This window comes from Leptonotus elevatus, chromosome 7, assembly GCF_054856555.1.
Source record: "Leptonotus elevatus isolate MCC_2025b chromosome 7, RoL_Lele_1.0, whole genome shotgun sequence".
NCBI classification, from domain to species: Eukaryota; Metazoa; Chordata; class Actinopteri; order Syngnathiformes; family Syngnathidae; genus Leptonotus; species Leptonotus elevatus.
The window spans coordinates 26,580,027-26,598,263 of NC_141245.1; the positions used below are offsets into that span (position 1 = coordinate 26,580,027).

The 18,237-nt window shown below is 49.7% G+C and overlaps 2 protein-coding genes across 3 annotated transcripts; both read right to left on the bottom strand.

The window, feature by feature from the left end:
- Positions 1 to 174: 174 nt before the first annotated feature.
- arrb1 (arrestin, beta 1) lies at positions 175 to 7,419 on the bottom strand. Its single transcript, XM_086080013.1, has 17 exons — positions 7,402 to 7,419; positions 7,062 to 7,190; positions 6,214 to 6,244; positions 5,965 to 6,025; positions 5,862 to 5,906; positions 5,585 to 5,781; positions 5,086 to 5,145; positions 4,543 to 4,610; positions 4,301 to 4,436; positions 4,125 to 4,209; positions 3,982 to 4,054; positions 3,111 to 3,248; positions 2,868 to 2,951; positions 2,733 to 2,756; positions 2,591 to 2,664; positions 2,479 to 2,527; positions 175 to 1,116 (listed from the first exon to the last, which is right to left on the bottom strand). The coding sequence occupies exons 2-17, from the start codon at positions 7,079 to 7,081 to the stop codon at positions 1,020 to 1,022; spliced, it is 1,242 nt and encodes a 413-aa protein (XP_085936139.1). The 5' UTR covers positions 7,082 to 7,190; positions 7,402 to 7,419; the 3' UTR covers positions 175 to 1,019.
- Positions 7,420 to 7,957: 538 nt separating this feature from the next.
- On the bottom strand, positions 7,958 to 17,960 carry atg16l2 (ATG16 autophagy related 16-like 2 (S. cerevisiae)). Of its 2 annotated transcripts, XM_086080005.1 has the most exons (17): positions 17,540 to 17,958; positions 16,553 to 16,710; positions 15,717 to 15,790; positions 14,935 to 15,186; positions 14,602 to 14,667; positions 13,569 to 13,640; positions 13,090 to 13,149; positions 12,648 to 12,756; positions 12,433 to 12,538; positions 11,178 to 11,248; positions 10,999 to 11,070; positions 10,817 to 10,931; positions 9,505 to 9,610; positions 9,205 to 9,357; positions 8,779 to 8,826; positions 8,610 to 8,711; positions 7,958 to 8,190 (listed from the first exon to the last, which is right to left on the bottom strand). In XM_086080005.1, the coding sequence occupies exons 1-17, from the start codon at positions 17,640 to 17,642 to the stop codon at positions 8,097 to 8,099; spliced, it is 1,761 nt and encodes a 586-aa protein (XP_085936131.1). In that variant the 5' UTR covers positions 17,643 to 17,958; the 3' UTR covers positions 7,958 to 8,096. The 2 variants fall into 2 exon arrangements, with proteins under 2 accessions (XP_085936131.1, XP_085936132.1); XM_086080006.1 differs by lacking the exon at positions 14,602 to 14,667 and having other exon boundaries at positions 17,540 to 17,960.
- Positions 17,961 to 18,237: the final 277 nt, after the last annotated feature.

The following is an 18,237-nucleotide window of genomic DNA, read 5'->3' on the forward strand; positions in this document are numbered from 1 at the left end:
AAAAATCAATTTGGAAATATATTGCAATTTTACAGCGCACAATTCTCGTATTGATTCAATATGAAGCTGAATCGTTTTTAAAGATCAATTGTTAATAGAAATATTCAACAAAATGTCTTACTTAGGGTTCGGGTTCAAACTTGCAGCATGGAAGAAAGTTGTATTCATGGAAGGTTAAGCCTTAATATTTTTATTTCAATGCTGTTCAACATGAAACAGATTGCAACAAATACAGATTGCAACAAATACAGTAGTTCACAGTTATTAGCCTGAAGTTTCTGATAAATACATTTTCATACAAATCTTACAGTGTACATGTACAAGTTTACTGATGAGTAGTTTCTCAATTTAAGTAAAAAAAAAAAGGCAATAATCAACTTATAGATTCGTATCGGTATCGAATCAAATCGAATCGTGACCTATGAACCGCGATACGGATTGAATGGCAGCTACTTGGCCTTCGTGCTTAGCCGCGATCCTTTTGAAATTCGCGATGTTGTCGCCAACGCTCCATATTTGCAGCGGCTCAAATTCGAAAGACTTTTCTTTGGACTTTCGTGAAGTGAAGGACGACGGAGGAGAGTTGACGTGTTTTATTTGGACCGACGTGTACACAGTCGACGCGCGGTGACGGCGTCGCTCGCAGCCAACGAGCGCACTTGTCTTCATATTCAGTTAGGAAGGATTGCAAAATGGCCGACTGGATTTCTTCCAACTTTGAAGAGCTCGTCGCACTCGTGAAACAATTTGGAGCTTTTGGAAGACGCCGCACGGAAAGCGACCGCATGACGTCTGACAATCGGCACATCTCACGTGTGAAAGCATGCACATGTTCAAAGGCAAATCCGAGCGGACGCCGGCGACGGACGCCGATCCTCAACCTCGGGCCGCTCCGCCCGTCGGCCGATGATTCTAACGAGGCGGGTGAGCCGAGACGCGCGGTACGAGACGAACCGGCACAAGCGGCGCAGAGCGTTTGCGGGACGCGCGGGCGGCGCCCCCGCTCACCCGCGGCCGGCCTATCTGTCGTGGAGCTCCGCCCCCTCGTCCTCCTCCTCGTCTTTTGCGCCGATAAGCCGCTGACGGGCAAAGTCCTCGAAGATGATGTCGTCGTCGCTACGGAGCACAAACAAAAGAAAAAGTCTCGTGTGAGTGATTGTGGCCTGCTGAGGCCTTCCAACAAATTCCCGGCAAACAAACAAACAACAACGACGACGAGCTCGGGCGCTCGTGTCACAACAATTTGGAGGATTTGGCACCAAATCCAAAGCAACTGGCGGGACGTGCGTGCGAGACGATTGGGAGACGCCAGCTAGGGTGGGCGGGGCATGGAAAGCCACGCCGGAAAACGTGACACGGCGATTTGCGCTCTCATGCTTTAGCTTAGCATGCTTTGAAAAAGTTGCGCTCATGAGCTCTTCTTTTCTTTTGGGAGTCGACGCAGGCCACTGCTTATTATTATGATGATGATTATTATGATGATTGGCCGCTTGCACAGCTGAGCAAAGCAGCCGCCTCGTCAAAATGAACACATTCACTGGCAGCCATTTTGACTGAAGCAACCCCCTTCGCTCCCGGCCAGTGGACTGACATTGCAAGGCCCGCAGAATCTTCTGCTCTGTTGCTATCAAAACACGGAACCCACCAAAAGAAAGATGAGAGTCTCTAATTTCATCAGGAAAAAAAAGCATATTTCCGTTTTGCAGCAATTCGCATTCGAATAAAGCTCAGTTTCATCATTATTCACAAATCTGCTTCGATTTGTGGGGAAAAGAGCTTATTTTCAACACGGCCCTGGTTGATCTCTTATACTCTGCTGCCACCTGCTGGCCGTTTGTGTAATACCTATCATTGCTTCAACCATTCTCTTCAGTTCAGAGGCTGCATCTAAGACTTTTGTATGCTCTCGCATAAATTAAAAAAAAAGTATAAATAAGTCTTTGGGATACTTAAAACACTTAGAATAGATTTTTGGGAGCAAATGAGTTCATGAGCTCCGATTAATATACCAGCTCAGTGGCCTTGTGGTAGAGGGTCTGCCCTGAGACTGGGAGGTCGCGGGTTCAATCCCCGGCCGGTTCATACCAAAGACCATAAAAATGGGACCCATTGCTGACCTCGGGGCTTCGATCACCATATGATTCTCAAGTGCTGCTGCTCACCGTTCCCTCGGCTCAAATGCGGATGTGACCAGACTTTGTTTCAAAATAAAAGAGATTGTCTTGTTCCAATTTTTTCAAAAGAAGGACATTTTCCAGCTGTTATTTGATTTTGTTTGCTGTCATAGCGTCCGAACGTCATCCTGGATCATCCCCGCAACCCAATCCAAGTCCCAAAACGGGACCTTTCAAGAACGAACGGGAATGGTGACGTCACAGCAGCAGCAGACGCATTAAGCGCACGTCCGCCCGCCGCTTAATGGACGGCAAAGCATCCGCTCTGCACGCGCACGCGCACGCGCTCGCGCGCGGCGCTTACTTGGCGTCAAACTGGATGAGGTTGGTGTCGCTCTGCGCTTCGTCAGCAGCTGCAAGACAAAAGCATCGAGTTGAGTCCAAGGACGCCCTCGTGTGGCGAAGCGCCGTCTTACGTTCTTGGCCATGAAGCGACTCTTGGCGAGGTTTGGGGTGCATCAGCGTGAAGGGAAGTTCGAGGGACACGTCGCTGGCAAAGCAAACGCGACAGTGAATGTTTGACGGGCGCGACCCAAGTGCAACCTTTCGCACCTTTACCTGGGGGCCAAATCTCCCAGCAGCCTGAAGAGCGCAGCACAAAAAACATGAAAGCCGCACGTCAGGAAACATTGAGGAGGAGTCGCCACTAGGGGGCGTGGCATCACAAAACAACAAGACTGCAATGGGACTGACCCGCCTCGAGAAACCAGCAGCTTCACTTTGACTTTGTAGGACACGACGATGCCCAACATCTCCTTGTCGGCGCCCTCGCGCAACCTCAACACATCAACATTTGTTATCCTCCTCCTCATGATCTTCATCATCATCATCATCATCATCATCATCATCGTCAGACATACTTGCCGTTCAAATAGACATTCATGAATGTAAATGTTGCCCGAACGTTGTCGTCCCGAAGGCGCGTTCGCGACTCACTGCGTGCTGGAGGCCAAGTTGGTGTCCTCGTGCTTCAACTTCCCGTCCAGCGCCAAACCTCGTTTCTCGCGATTGTTGGACAGGAACGGCGTCAGCGTGAACACTTTGCAGAAGGTGGAACTGGAAGCCACGACGTCGCTGACAAGACAAACGCCAGTTGTTTTGTGCAGAGGATAAAGAAGAGACGCCATCCTGTCAGCATTGTTGCGTGGGCTGCCTGCATTTGTTGCCGCAATGTTGACAACCGCGTCGCCGCGGCGAAAAGGCCGACGGCGACGGACTTCGTACGTTTGCGTTAAGCGAGCGCAGGACGCGCTTGCTTTAAAACTCGCCGAGTCATCGGTCAAATCACAAAGTTACTTTTTCGAGCAAAATGCGGCAACGCTGCCTCGGCTCAAATGTGACAAAAAAAGCACGTGGGCTGAAAAGACTCCAAGAAAATGGCCGCCAAAGCCGCACGACTGCATTCGAGGCGCGATGTCACGTCACTCGAATGCTTGATTTTAAAAGTAACAAGTTCGACTCCAAGTGACTTTTCCAAAAGGCCGACAACATGAACTCGGATTTGTCAAGACTTTCTTGAACGTGCATTTTTAACGATAACGTTGAAGACGACGCTCTTTACGAAAGATGAAAAATGGCGGCCTAATTGATATGCACGAACATATCATGAACTGAATGAATGATAAAATTGCTTAAATTGTATATTTGTGTTTTATAGATTAGAAATGGGATGAAAGAAGTTTTCTTCTCCCTTTCAGGAAAAAAAACAAAACATACCCCGCCCCCTTTTTTTTGTGTACAAATCACGGAAGTATGAATTGTTGCTCGTGTGTTGAAGTGCGAGTCGCCGCCTGAAGTCGGAACTCACTCGGACTCTTGGCAGGCCACCGGACATTTGTATTGCGCCGTGTTGAAGAGGCAGATGTCGGCGTACTGTCGCACTGCGGAGGACGACAGACGGCGTGTGAGTCGAGACGCCGGACGGAGCGACGCAAACGGCTTCGTTCGCACCTGACACCTTCATCTTCTTGACCGTCTTGTTGGTGTTGTTGGTGACGTGGACGTTGACGCTGATGGGCTCGCCGTGGTAGTAAATCTGAAAGAGGCCGGACGGCGGGTTGCGGCTCGGCGGGTGGGCGGGGTTTCGGAAGGGTGGGCGGGGTTTCAAAAGGGTGGGCGGGGCTCACCTGCTTGTCCAGAGACGCCTCCAGGTGGAGCGGTTTGTCCGACATGAGGAAGTGTCGGGTGGTCTCGGCGGTGGGCTGCGGTCCGGGCTTCTCGGGGGCAAACTGAACCTTCCGGATCACCAGACGAACCGAGTTCCTGCGCGGCCAACGCGTTCAATTAGCTTATCGATCGCCATCAGCCGATGTTTGGCTCGCTAATGCACTTGCATTCATTATGCATGTTGCGCAAGGAGGACGTTTACCTTTTGTGGATTTTTTCTTCCGCGGTGTCCGCGCAAAACACTTTGACTTCAAAGTCCACGCCGCAGGCCTGAAGAGCGCACACGCCGCCGGTCAGATTTCTGGCATGAAAACTGGACCCGGGTGTCAAAGGTGAGGCCCGGGGGCCAGATGCGGCCCGCGACATCGTTTTGCGGGACGAATCATGCAAACTGACAAACAATTCCTTACTGGCGTCACATGACGCAAGTCTCGGCGACGGCAAGCAAATGAAAGAATCCAACGAAATGTTTTGCTCGTGGGCAGGAATCAAGCGGCGTCAAACTTGGACATTTTTGGGGGATGAAGAGAGGTCAGGTTAGCCAAAGAAGAACCTCTTCTCTTTACCTGCACAGGTGGTCGCATTCTATTAGTTGACCACTAGATGGCACTAAACAAGGGGGTGGGCCTTGTATCAGGTGCTGGCATTTTTGGGGGGGGGAACATTTATTGGCACCAGCGAGCCCTGCCGGGGTTTGACTGCACAAAAACGGCAACCCAGACGTCAAACCATATCCGATGCTTACCTTTCCGGTGTCTTCGGGGCCCGGTTGCAGCGTGACCGAACACGGCAGGTTAAGCGGGATCTGCAAAGGCGGGAAAACCAACAGGAAGTACATTTTACGTTGACAAAACAAACTCCAATTAGAGCGAAAATGTCCTTTGGGGTTGATTTGAAGTCGATTGATTTCGATATGAACCGCAATAAAGACGTTTGAAAGCGCGTCACACAGAAGTGATGTCATCGAGCGGCAGCCAATAGAAAAGCACCTTCCGATGACGTCACTCCATTTGGCCTGCTTGACGCTCGCCTGCTTTTTCATTCAACTTAACTCACAAAATGCAACACTTTTTTTCATTCCATCCTGCTGTTGATGAAGATAAATAATACATATTCTCACGAAACTAAAATGAGAAGCATTTCGAAGAACGTAAGAGAAGAAACAAAATGGAAAAATCCAACTTCAAACCAAAATCCAAACAAAGTCAAATGAAAGTAAAAAAGTATCATTTGTGTCGGCGCACCTGGAACGTGAAGGGGAAGGCGTGTCCTCCCAGTTTCTTCATCAGACGTTCCTGCAAACGAGTCAAGCCGTTCTTGTCGTCGGCGAGAGGCGGGAACACCTGCGCGTTGGCCACAAACAGATCTTTGCGGAAGGTCAAGCCCAGCACGTCCAAATCTTCGCGGCCGTAACGGAAGGCGCAGGTCAGCGTCACGAAGACTGAAGAAGACGAACACGTCATCGTCATCCTCGCCAGCGCTTTGCAAACGCGCGGCGGAGCGCCGGGTTGCCCCGCAGACCTTTTCTCTCCTTCAGGTAGTCGGGTTCGAGCAGGATGACGCCATCTGACAAGCAAAGCGTCAGCCGAGCCGCAAACGGGATTTGCTCGCCACTTTTGCTTACCGACGGGTTCCACGCGCTCCACGTGGTCCACAAAGTCCCTCTTGCCCAAGTAGACGGTCAGCTGAGGGACGACGGCGCAGGTGTCAAAGGTCAACATAGGAACAGGGCCATATTGCCAGCAAATCCCTTGGAGTGAGCAGTGAGCCTCCAATTTGCGGTCACGCTCATAACCATCTCCGAGGGCAACCCAGACTAAAATGAGGCCCTTTTGCCTTTCGGCCAATCGAAGGAAAGAAAAAGAAGACTCACCTTCCCATTGGGACTTGCTTTTTTAAAAACTCTGAAAATCAAATGATACATTTGTGATTAGCAAATGTTAGCAGTTCACATTTTGTTGTCGTTTGTCAAAATGTCCGCCGTCTTCACTGCAACGGACGGAAAAAAACAAAATGGCATTTCTGCGATGCACAATTGAATGAAGAAAGAAAAAGCGCGGTACGATTTTGCACGTGACGTCAACGACACGTAAAAAGACCGAAATGCTTTTTGTCACAATGCAGCGGCCATCGTGCTGCTCCTGCTGCTGCCGTGCATGCCGTGGTTGGCCACCTGGGGGCAGCGCAATACACATGAGAGACTCCTCGTTTCTTGGCGTCTGCGCTTGTCGAGTGCTAACGAGAGTTTTTGCTGCCCCGAGCGGACGCACGTCACGACGACACACAGCGACCAATCAAACGTCGTCATGGCTGATCTCGCTTGTGTGAAGATCGCAACCGCAACGGCGTTGAGGAAAGGAATGCGGTCAGAGGTGGGCGGCGCCGGCGCCGGCGGGCCGCTTCAATTACCGGCCACTTCCTGTTTCTGCCTTCAACTTGGGATCCTCTTCTCACCTCACGTACCGCTTTGTTTTCCTATCACAAGTGCGTGTGTGCTTCCGGCTGTGTTGTCATGGTAACCACACTGTCACGTCTGTCACACGCACACACAGTTTGACATCACACATACGCTATTTAACATAACAGTCTGAAATGTGTTGCTTCTTGTCATTACACACACACACACGCAAAAAAAAAAAAAAACACAGAAAAACGCACACTTGGAAGATTTGCAACCAATCAGATGCCACATGACGACGCACGCACACGCAAAAAAGCTACCTGGTTCCTTTATCTGCCATCCTGACGCCAGCAATGATGAGCGAGTGGACACACCGATGAAGATGAAGATGAAGATGAGGAGGAGGAGGAGGAGGAGGAGGAAGAGGAGGGATCCCGTCACCGTGGAAACTGAAGGGAGGAAGTCTGTGGTCACATGATCAGAGGAGAGCCCATTAAAGCCCCCCCCCCCCCCCCCTCGCACATCACAGGGAGAATTTAAAGGTGGTTCAAGTCAGCAAAAATGTTCCCTAAACGAAGAGCATCAAAATGAGGAAGGAAAGGAAGGAATTTTCCTTCCTTCACATTTTGAAGGCTTCCTGACAGTCAGCAATGTCGCCACCTGCTGGACGAGTGAAGATTTTGACACGGTGTTGTTGATAGCAGAATCCGTCCCGCTTGCGTCCAACATGGACGAGGATGGAAAAGGAAAAGAAGCGGAGCAACTGCAAGCGGTCGTGTGGGAAAATCATTCGGGAATTGTGAGCAAATGTATGAAGAAGGAATGGCGAGAATGTTGCAACAATCTCGCGGGCATAAACAGGAAGTTTCCTTTTTCACATCACTGGAGTGCAAAATCATTTTCGGGGGGGGGGGGGGGGGGTCATTTCGGGAGTGGAAAAACTCCCAAGTGGCTGCATTTCATTTTCCATCTTTGCTTTCAATCAAACTTTGGAGAAAAACTGAACGACACAAAAGTGACACACTTTCCCTTTTTTCCTTTTATTATTCTTCACATAACACAGCACATTTTAAAAGTCATTTAAAAGTCCCAAAAGGGGACAACAAACAAACACAAATAGCATTACATTAAAAACACACACATTCCATTTCTTAAAAAGATGGCTGACGTAGCGAAGGATGGAACAACTTACGGATCGGGATCACGTCGGTCCGAGGCAGTTCGTCTCGCTGGTGAAGTTCACTTTGCGGCCAAACGGTGGCGCTGGTCGTATCAATAATCGCGGATCAAAAACAAAAAACTCTTGGTCTTCAAGGCGCAGGGGAAGAAAAAGTCTCCAACTCGTCCTCGTCCCCTCAGAGGTCGCTCCAGAGGACGGCCCGCCCCCTTTTGTCCACGCTGGCCACGTACTCGCCGGACGACGACCAGCAGACGGCGCTGACGGACGCGCTAGACAATTAAAAGGAGGCCGAGTTCACAACGTTAACGGGGACGTTACAGTGCCACGCTAACACTTTTGCAACATCTTAGTAACAGCCGCGTTAGCCACTCGCGTTAGCCACTCGCGTTAGCCACTCGCGTTAGCCACTCGCGTTAGCCACTCGCGTTAGCCACTCGCGTTAGCCACGCGCGTTAGCCACGCGCGTTAGCCACGCGCGTTAGCCACGCGCGTTAGCCACGCGCGTTAGCCACGCGCGTTAGCCACGCGCGTTAGCCACGCGCGTTAGCCACGCGCGTTAGCCACGCGCGTTAGCCACGCGCGTTAGCCACGCGCGTTAGCCACGCGCGTTAGCCACGCGCGTTAGCCACGCGCGTTAGCCACTCGCGTTAGCCACTCGCGTTAGCCACTCGCGTTAGCCACGCTTTACCTGTGCTTGTCAGCCAATCGCGTCTCCAGGTTTCCGGCGGAGACGTTCCAAACGTAGACGGCGCCGTCTGCCGATCCTGCCGCCACCAAGCAAGCGTCGGGACTGAGAAGACGGCAGACGTTGGAATCAGCTCCAAGTTGGAGTACTTTTGAACTTTGGAAAAGCTCACCTGATGGCCACTTTGGTGCTGTCGCTGGCGCATTTGAAGCCTTCCGCCCTGAAGCAAAACAACAAAACGTTAGCCACATCCTCACAACTTTTTAAGGGGGGGGGGGGGGGGGCGTCTGGCAGCTGGCTGTTTCCAACATCGGCACCTTCTCACAAATTTGGACTTTTGAGTCTCCCTTGAGCGAGTTTCAAACATCATCTGCCGATAAAGAAGATTTCAAATATTTGCACATCTTGCCGTTCGACTTTTAGCATTTGCCGCTATGCAAAAATCCTCGCCGCGGCCCAGAATGGAGTTGCCGACAGACCGCTTGTGGCCCGCAGGCCGCACGTTTCACGCCCTTGCGCACGTATTGTTCCAAAACGCACTGGCCTGGTCTTCAACGTGGGCGGGGCTAGCCATCATTGAAGACGGAGCGGAATTCACCTGAAGGTGGCGCTGCGGTCGCTCCACCTGCGGACGTCGAGCAGCTGCAGGCCGTCGTCACGGCAACAGCTGAGCAGATGGCGGCCGTCGGCGCTGAGGTCCAAAGACGTGACTTTGCCCTGCGCCGACAGGCAGTGGACGCAGCTGGACAGCCTGAAAACAAACAACACCTCGCAAATGAGACGCCGCGCCCTCAAACGGGGACGTGGCGTGCGGTCGTCAAACGTTCCGCCGGCGACGGAAACGCTGGCGGAACGTTGCCGTCAATTCCCAGGAAAGCAAGCGATGAAATGTCGTCACCTGGTGTCCCACCATCGGATCTTGCCGTCAAAATGTCCGCTGATGGCCACGTTTTCCGAGCAGACCACGTCGCTGCAGAAGGACGCCGCTTGGGCCAAGTGGACGCCTGCGTCGCGACACGCGTTAGCGGGACAGCTTTTGTCACGTCAGGCCACGTTCATTCATTTGAATATCGGACCGGCTAGCCGATGGCCCGCACGCGCCCGTGCGAGTCGCTGAAGCCACAGGGCGGCCATCTTGCTCCTCCCATCTCGCCAGCAGACTACTGTATAAACCATATGGTATGCGTAGACATATACAGCTCGTAGGCTCTTCGTATAGGGCCGGGGTCAAGGGTCAAGGGTCGGGGTGGCGATCGTTTTTTTTTTTTTTGAAGACCCCCTTTTTCTTTTGACCTTCAATTCCTCAGACCCCAATATTAGATTTGCCAGAGGTATCTTTTGTTGAATTACAGTTATAATTATTTCATTCTCCACCATTTTCTTTTCCCGTGGAACAATTCCCGCATAATATTTCCCATTTACACGGTTCAAACTTGTTTCAAAAATTCACGCCTATTTATCGTCTGATTCCACATTAACGGTACTTACAGTATTTGCACAATTTAACGTTAAATATCAACTTTGCTCGATTCATTTTCAATAGGACTGACATTGAACTTTTTCCCATTTTTGAATGATTTTTATGTATTTTTGCATTTTTCCATCGGATGTCATTCGATTTTCCATCTCAATGAATGAAGGCTACTTTCAGATGACATTTTTCCATTGAAATTTGCTTCAAAATTTCAAGTTCAAGTGTTCTTTGTATTCATTTATCTTTCAACTACGATGAATACTTTGTAATTTTCACATCATAAGCATCCATCTTTCAGCATTCCCACGCAATTTCTGCAGAAATTGCACTTCGTCTAGTTCTTTAATAAAAAAAATATATATATACAAGTTTCCTCCTGTAAACGTCATGAAGCATATAATTCAATCCATCCATTTTCTTAACGGCTTCGTCGTCACAAGGGTTGCTGGAGCCTATCCCAGCTGGCTCCCGCAACTGCTTGCCAGCCAATCCAAGCATATCATTTAAAGATGTATTTGAGGAAACTTGTCAAATGTCCTCTTGTTTACGTTGAACAAATTGAAAACATCATAAATCCTGCCGCGTCTACTAATGTTCTCCAATTTGGATACTGTAAATGTGTAGGACCGTATGCCGAGCAAGGTTTCTTGGGAGGAGCAATATGGCGGCCTGGCGGCTTCGACACTCTCGGCCTGCCGGCTATCCGGTCACGCATTCAGATCAGCGAGCTACGTACAGGCGGCTCGTTGAAGGTCCCACATCCTGACGGTCCCGTCGGCGCTTCCCGTCACCACCTGATGACGACTGAAGCGAGCCGCCGTCACCTTCCTGCTGTGGCCTGTCAGGGTCAGCTGACGCGCACGCACGCACGCACGGTCAGTCGGTTGCCGGTACGTACGAGAGGCGCGCGGGCGTTACCTTGGCGACGGGTTGGTCCAAACACCACAACAAAGCCGATTTGTCGTACGAGCCCGCCAGAATTTTTTGATCCTGCGCGACCACGAGTGCGTTTGTCAATGAGCCCAGGTCAAAGGTCACAGGCGATCTCAGCGTGAGGTCAACCTGGAGCCAGGTCAAAGGTCACGGGGGCTACTCACCGTGGGGTCAAACTGGACGCAGGTCAGACCCTCCGTGCTCCCGTCCAGGGTGGTCTGGTGTCTGAGGGCACCTGAACGCACCAGCAAAAGAAACATTAGCATTAGCGCTTGATAGCATTTCACTGGCAAACAATTTGAATCTGGTGAGTTGGATTTTTATGCCGATTCAAACTCAAATTGGCATTTTTTCCAAGTTTTCTCTTCACAGCTTAGCCGCCATATAATGAAAATAAAATTATATTTGTGAGTATTATTAAAGATATTTTCATTGTATTCTACAGGCCAATACTGATAGCGATGAGTCAAGGAGGCCGATCGTTCATATTTGGAGCTGATATTCATTTTCAGCAAAAGGGGAAATACTTCATCACAAAAACAACTCTTAAGATTTGCAAAAATGTTGACAGATACACAATGGCTGGACCGCACCGACGTGAATATATGACTGGATAGCCGATAGCCCGCACACGCCCGTGCGAGCCGTTGAAGTCACAGGGCGGCCATCTTGCTCCTCCCAGCCCACGAGCAGACTACTGTATCAACTGTGCCGTATATGTACAGATTAGACATATACAGCTCGTAGGCAGTTAGTATAAGGCCATGGGTGGGGGTGGGGGCGGGGCTTCCTATATTAAATTTGGTACAGGCGTCTTTTGTTGAATGACAGTTATAATTCTTTGATAAAAAGAATATATTTACAAGCTTCCTCCTGTAAACACCATTAAGCATATCATTTATATATTTCAGGCAAGTTGTAAAATGTCTGAAGTCCTCTTGTTTATGTTGAACAAATGTAAAACATGATAAATCATGCGGTTTCTGTGTCAAATGTTCTCCAATTTGGGAGGAGCAAGATGGCGGACTCGCGGCTTCAAAAGTCAATCCAGTCCAAAATACAGACGAGTGGTGGACTGGGACTTTGCAAGCGGAGGCCGACCCAATCGCGCTCAGGCTCAAGCGAGTCGCAAGATGTGCAGCAACACCATCAAGTGAACATTTTCAGCAGGGGTGTCCAAGTCCGGTCCAGGAGCACCCCGGCCTGTTTTCCATGTCTCCCTCTTCCAACACAGCTGAATCCGACGACCGGCTCATCGGCATGCTTTTGCACAAGCCTGATAACGATCCTAATCATGAATCAGGTGTGTCGGTGGAGGGACGCATGGAAAACCGGACCCGATCGGGCGGACGTGCGATCAATTGAAAGACGTCAATGAGATGACGAAGGTGACGGAGAGAAATCGGCGAATGTGCGTACCTGCTCGGACCTCCCACACTTTGACCACTCTGTCGGTTCCGGCGCTGGCCAGCAGGGCGGAGCTGGAGCAGAACGCCGCCGTGTTGACGGCTTGCTCGTGAGCTTCCTGTCAAATCAAAAGACTTGACACGTTTAACGTCGCCGCGGTGAAGACAAAAACGTCTTCCATCTTGGAAGGCGTTTTGTCGTCCTTGTTGACGTTGAAAAGGTCTCACCAGGACGTGGAGGGCCCGGCTGGGAACCCTGGCCATCGCGGGGACTCTGACGCGACACACAAGCTCCTCCCCCTCGTCTGACCCGCACAGGGATTGGCCCCGCCTCCTCCTGTGGACAGCAGCCAAACTTGGAACGAGACCTGACGGGTCATCGCGCCCGACTGGCCTCAAGCTAATTTCCACAATCTTTTCGTAATCCGCGTCCCCCTAAACCGCTTGGTACACGCCAAAGATCAGTCTAGAACAGGGGTAGGCCAACTGGGTCCCGGAGGGCCGGAGTCCTGCCTGCAGGTTTTGGAGGTTTGCCCACCCTTGGTCTAGAACGATCCACGTCCTGCTCAGACTTGGTCCCGAGACCTAACCCTCTATGCCAGTCCACAGACCCGGTCTTTAGACCTGATCCTGGTTTAGTAACGTGCCGGAGACTTTCGTTTGGACTCACTGGAAGAGTTCTCGGATGGAGGCCAGGATCCTCGGAGAGCTTTCCGACGCTGGAACAGATCTGAGAGAAAAACTGGTGAAAAGTGGAAATGTGCTCTTGCCGGTTTAGAGCGCCGCTTAAGGGCTTTTCACACTGCACTTGGTTTTCGAGGTGGAACTTTGCCCATATTTGGAGGTGGTTGCTTGCTTGGCGGCCTCGCAGGCAGGAAGTAGCATGCAATGGTTAGCCTTTGGCTGTTAGCATTGTGACAGCACTCCGCCAGCCCTTCTCCTATTGGACGGGCGTCACGGGGACTTTTTTCTCATGTTCGCAATTGGAGGCGTGACGAAAGGGTTCGGTGACGGTGTGCTGCTAAGTGCAGTGTGAAAAGGCCTCGAGGTCGAAGAGGGATGTTCGATGTTGCCATGTGTGATTGTCGCTCATCATCTCGTCTTTGCAGCTTTTGTGACGTCCGAGTGATTTGAGGTGATCGGCCTCACCTGGAGAGGCGCAGTTGACTTTTGTCCGTTTTCTTCAGCGGGAAACATCGCCAGTCGGGAACGGCCGATGAGCTGAAAGCAAACGAACGCTGGCAATTCATTGGACTTGCACACCGACAAGGTTGATGTTGATGGGTGGGGGGGGGGGGCGCAGATGCCCCCATGCAGCACCCGCAGTTTTTCTCGCTAAATGTGGCGACTTTTTTAGTGATTTTTTTCCGTGTGTTTTTGCCCCTCCCACAACGTTATTCCTCTCCCACAGCGTCCATTACTATTACAATGATGTCAATTATGCAAATTAGGCAATGACATTTCATTAGAATTCAATGAATATTATAATTTTAATTATGAAAACTATTTTACATGTGTTCCATACAATTTTGTTAAAAATAATTCATTCAATAGTTGGTTAAATCATAACAATCCATTCATTATAAATAATACTAATAAAATAAGAAAATATAATTGTATTGTTTTAATCAACTATTTGGCATCTTTACCTCCACTTTTGATTTGATCTTGATGAAATGAGCTCGTCCGTCTGTCCTGCCTTTAACTCATTTTTAACTCTCACTCTGTTTGGCTGGATTTGGACGGATTTTGCAAAAGCCACAGAATGTTGCGTTCCATTGCTATCAAAACATAGAAGCCACCAAAAGAAAGATTAGAGTCTCTTCTTTCATTGGTTTCCATTTTGCGGCAGTTAGCATTAGCATATAGCTAAGTGGGATCATTTTTCACAAATCTGTTGAAAACACTGGCAAAACGAGACTGTTGCAACACGGTTGATCTCTTATACTCGTCTGCCACCTGCTGGCTCCTACTATTGCTTCAAGCGTTTTCTTCCGTTCAGAGGCTGCATCAAAAACTTCTGCACGCTTTTAGCATAACAAAAACGTGAAATCCAACATGTTGATACGTTTTTGCTGGAACGTAACGTCGACTCGGGCGTATGTGGGATGCGATTTTGCAGGTGGCCTGACCGTGGGCGGGGCCTGGCCCGGTTGCGGACGGAAGGCAAAGCGGGCCTCACCTGTCTATGTTGAGCTTTGAGGTGGCGGCCGTCTGCAGGTCTTTCTGCAGGTTGACGTCTTGAACTCTGATTGACAAAAGCACACGTGATGGTCATCCCATTTCATGGCTCCCAAAATGGGCGGGGCAATAACGAGAGCTGCTGGCAGCTTGCACCCGGACCACGTGGCGGGGGAAAGCGCGGAGCTTTTCTGAAACTAAACCTTTGGTGCCGGGTTTGGCGCATGTGCCAAGTTGTGCAATTTTACGCGTGAATGAAAAGTGAGGAACGTGTGCAACGTCATCGCCGCCACAAACGGCGTCTTCCAAAGGCGTGACGGACGAGGCGCCTCACCTGGAGCGTCTGTCGTTGCGCTGATTGAGCCGCGCGGCCGCCCGCCGTTTGAGCGCGATGACGTCCTCCAGCAGGCCGCTCCCTCGGAGCTTCTCGTCCCGGAGACGGCGCTCGGCCCGCCTCTGCCGCTCCATCAGCGCGTCGTACTTGCTCTTCAGCAGCCCGTTCTCCGCTTCAAGCCGCTCCGCCCCAAAGCGCAGCTGCTGCCGGAGGTCACGCGCGGCCGCCACGCCGCGCTCGTCCTGCAGCAGCCTGGCAGGAAAAAAAAAGACATCATAAAAGGTCTGCAACATTTTCAGATGAAATACATTTTTGTTTACAGGTCAGTTGTATTTAACGTTGTGTTTGTTTTTAAACCCTGAAGTACGACTTTTAATTCAATGGCTGGCAGCCATTTTGACTGAAGCAACACCCTTCGCTCCAGCAAGTCCCACAGAATTTTGTCTTCTATTTCTATAAAAACATGGAACCTGCCCAAAAAAAAGATGAGTCTCTTCTTTCATCAGGAAAAAATATTTATATTTCTATCTGTTTTGCAGCAATTAAACATTAGGATAGAGCTAAGTTTCATCATTATTCACAACATGGCCCTGGTTGATCTCTTATACTCTGCTGACACCTTCTGGCCGTTTTTGTAATAACTAATATGGCTTTAAGCGTTTTCTTGAGTTCAGAGGCTGCCTTCTGTATGCTCTCGAGTAAAAAAAAACATGAAACGTATAAATACGTCTTTGGGACACGTGAGCAAATGAGTTAAATGTGTGTGCGTGCGTGTGAGCGACCTGTCCCGCTGCTCATCCAAAAGGTTGTCTTGGATTTTCACGTGCTGCTGCCTCTCCACCACTTGATACGCCAACTGCAACAAAAGTCACAAACTGGTCACTTTGTTGATGAGGAGTACAATATATATATATATATATATATTTTTTTTTTTTTCAAGTCAACCTCTACTTGGCGGAAATTGATTTTTTGCTTGTGGGTGCTTGAAAGGAACCAGCAGGCAAACGTGAAGAAACGAACATGAAAGCCGTTTGACACCAAAGTTGACTGCGAACAGCAAAAATCGGAGAATAAAGAATAAATATTCAAACGTGACGAAGTGGAGGTTTTATGGAATAATGAGGCTTGCTGGGAGCAAAGACGGAAAGTCTGTCAATAATTGATGACACTTTTTCAGGCCAGGTTTAATCAAAGACTTCTTTTGTTGCCTGAAATCAAAGACAAAGAACAAAAACATGAAAATGCTCTTCATGTTTGTCGGGACATTTTTGTATTCTAAAAAAACAATCGAATTAGCAAGAGATCTGCTAAAAATAATAATTAATGAAAATGGAAACGGGATTCAGCGGAAAATTGGAGATTGACCACGAGCAGCGAAAGATTTATGAAGAATTGACACCGAATTGTCAAGAGAATAAAAAAATTCAACTTGGGAAAAAAAGGTGAATATGGTTAAAAAACAACAAAAAGCAGTTGCGTAGATCAGCTTTAAAAACACACGCACGCACGCACGCACGCACGCACGCACGCACGCACGCACGCACAAACGGTGAGCAGGTTCCAAAAGCAAATGGGGTTGACTTTGGTGACATTTGTCTTGCACTTTTTCAACTTTGACCTCTCCAGTTGTCTTCTTGAGCTGCACACACGACCACGACGACGACGACGACGATGACGATGACGACGACGACGGCGGCGAGACGGCGGCGCAGCTCGCGCGTCTTCCGCTGGCGAGGATCCAGTCGGTCACGCTGCTTTTGTCCAGCAGGCGAGAATCTGAAAGGAAGTGAAAAGTCAAACGTTTGTCGCTCGCACAACCTGTTGCACTCGATGGCGACGCCGTCGGCGGCGCATATTTGATTGTAATCGCACCGTTGCGCAAGCGCGGAGCGATTTCCACACTTTGAAGAAATGCCACTGATGTGCTCGCGCTTAGTATCGGCAGTTGCACTTTTCCAACCATCGAAGGCAACACAAAATGGTGGCGCAACACAGATACAGTAAACTGACAAACGAACATCACTCATTGGCGCTGATCAGCTTCTTGTGGATGTCACATGACCAAATGCAGGGAAACAAGCTTCAGCCCAACTCGCTATGATAGCTACAAGCTAATGACGCGACATTTTAAACGCCAACTTAATTAGAATCTGATTATTCACGCGCTCTTCTGTCCGAGTGTCCCTGAAAGAGCGGCCGGCCGACGTCATGTCGTCAGAAGCATCAACAATCAAAAGAAAAGCCCGTCAGGAAACCTTTCGATTCCCCATCGTGAGATGAAATAGTCTGAATGGTGGTCAAGCGGAACCTCCTACATTTTTTTGTTAACCTTGGCCCCGTTTTTCTTTTTTTTAAGTAAACCCTATCTTATTTGCATTTTGATACAATCCTATTCCGTCCACAAATAGCCATTTGTCTGTTTTATGCGTTTGCTCAAGGAATTGCTCAATACTGTCCAGTGGGCGTCAATGAATTATTCGCGGTCGGGCCCGGTCCCGATGTGCCGTGAATGGCGGGGGTGTACTGAGGCCCAGCGACTTGTTACGACAAATCCAAAACATGAAGTCGGAATGTTTTTCGTCGTTTCTTCTTTGTGTGCTCTTACAGGCGCAGACGAGCTGTCGGAAGCGGTGGTGCTGCTCTCGGTCCCGGCGGCGCAGAAGCAGCGCGACGTGAGCCTTCCACGCGTCGCCGCCGAGCGGCTTCATGCCGACGCCGGTGCCGGTACCGGTGCCGGTCGCGGCTCCCCGCTTGACACTCACACGCGCTTTCCGGCGCTTTGGTCTCGAGGTCAGCAGACGAGTTGGTCCAACTTTCTTCGTCTTCCGCCTCAAAGTTGCTTGCTTTGGTTTGTTTTTTTCCGGCGACTGTCGGCCAATCAGCGCCCACTTCCGCCTTTCAACTGACCACAATTCGTCATCATTTCGAACGTCCCAAGCGTGAAAATAGTCAGAGAAACGTGAAAATAGTCAGAGAAACGTGAAAATAGTCAGAGAAACGCTTTCCACTTTACTTGAAACAAACGGAATTCGCTTCTCGCTCCCAGCTGTGGTTCCATCAACATAGAACCACTTTTAGCACTTCGTTCAACGTTAACGTTGCCGCCATGTTGGATGTGTCAAATGTCAACGTGATGAGAAAAGGCGCAATGGCGTATAACTTGGTCACTTTCACATTGTAACATGACAAGTGTTTTAACAGGATCAGTTTGACCTTGCGATGTGCTTGACTTGGCCATTGGGCAAAGCAAAGCGCGCAGACCACGAGTAGGTTTGTGTGTCTCCTTTTTCACTATCCTGCCAA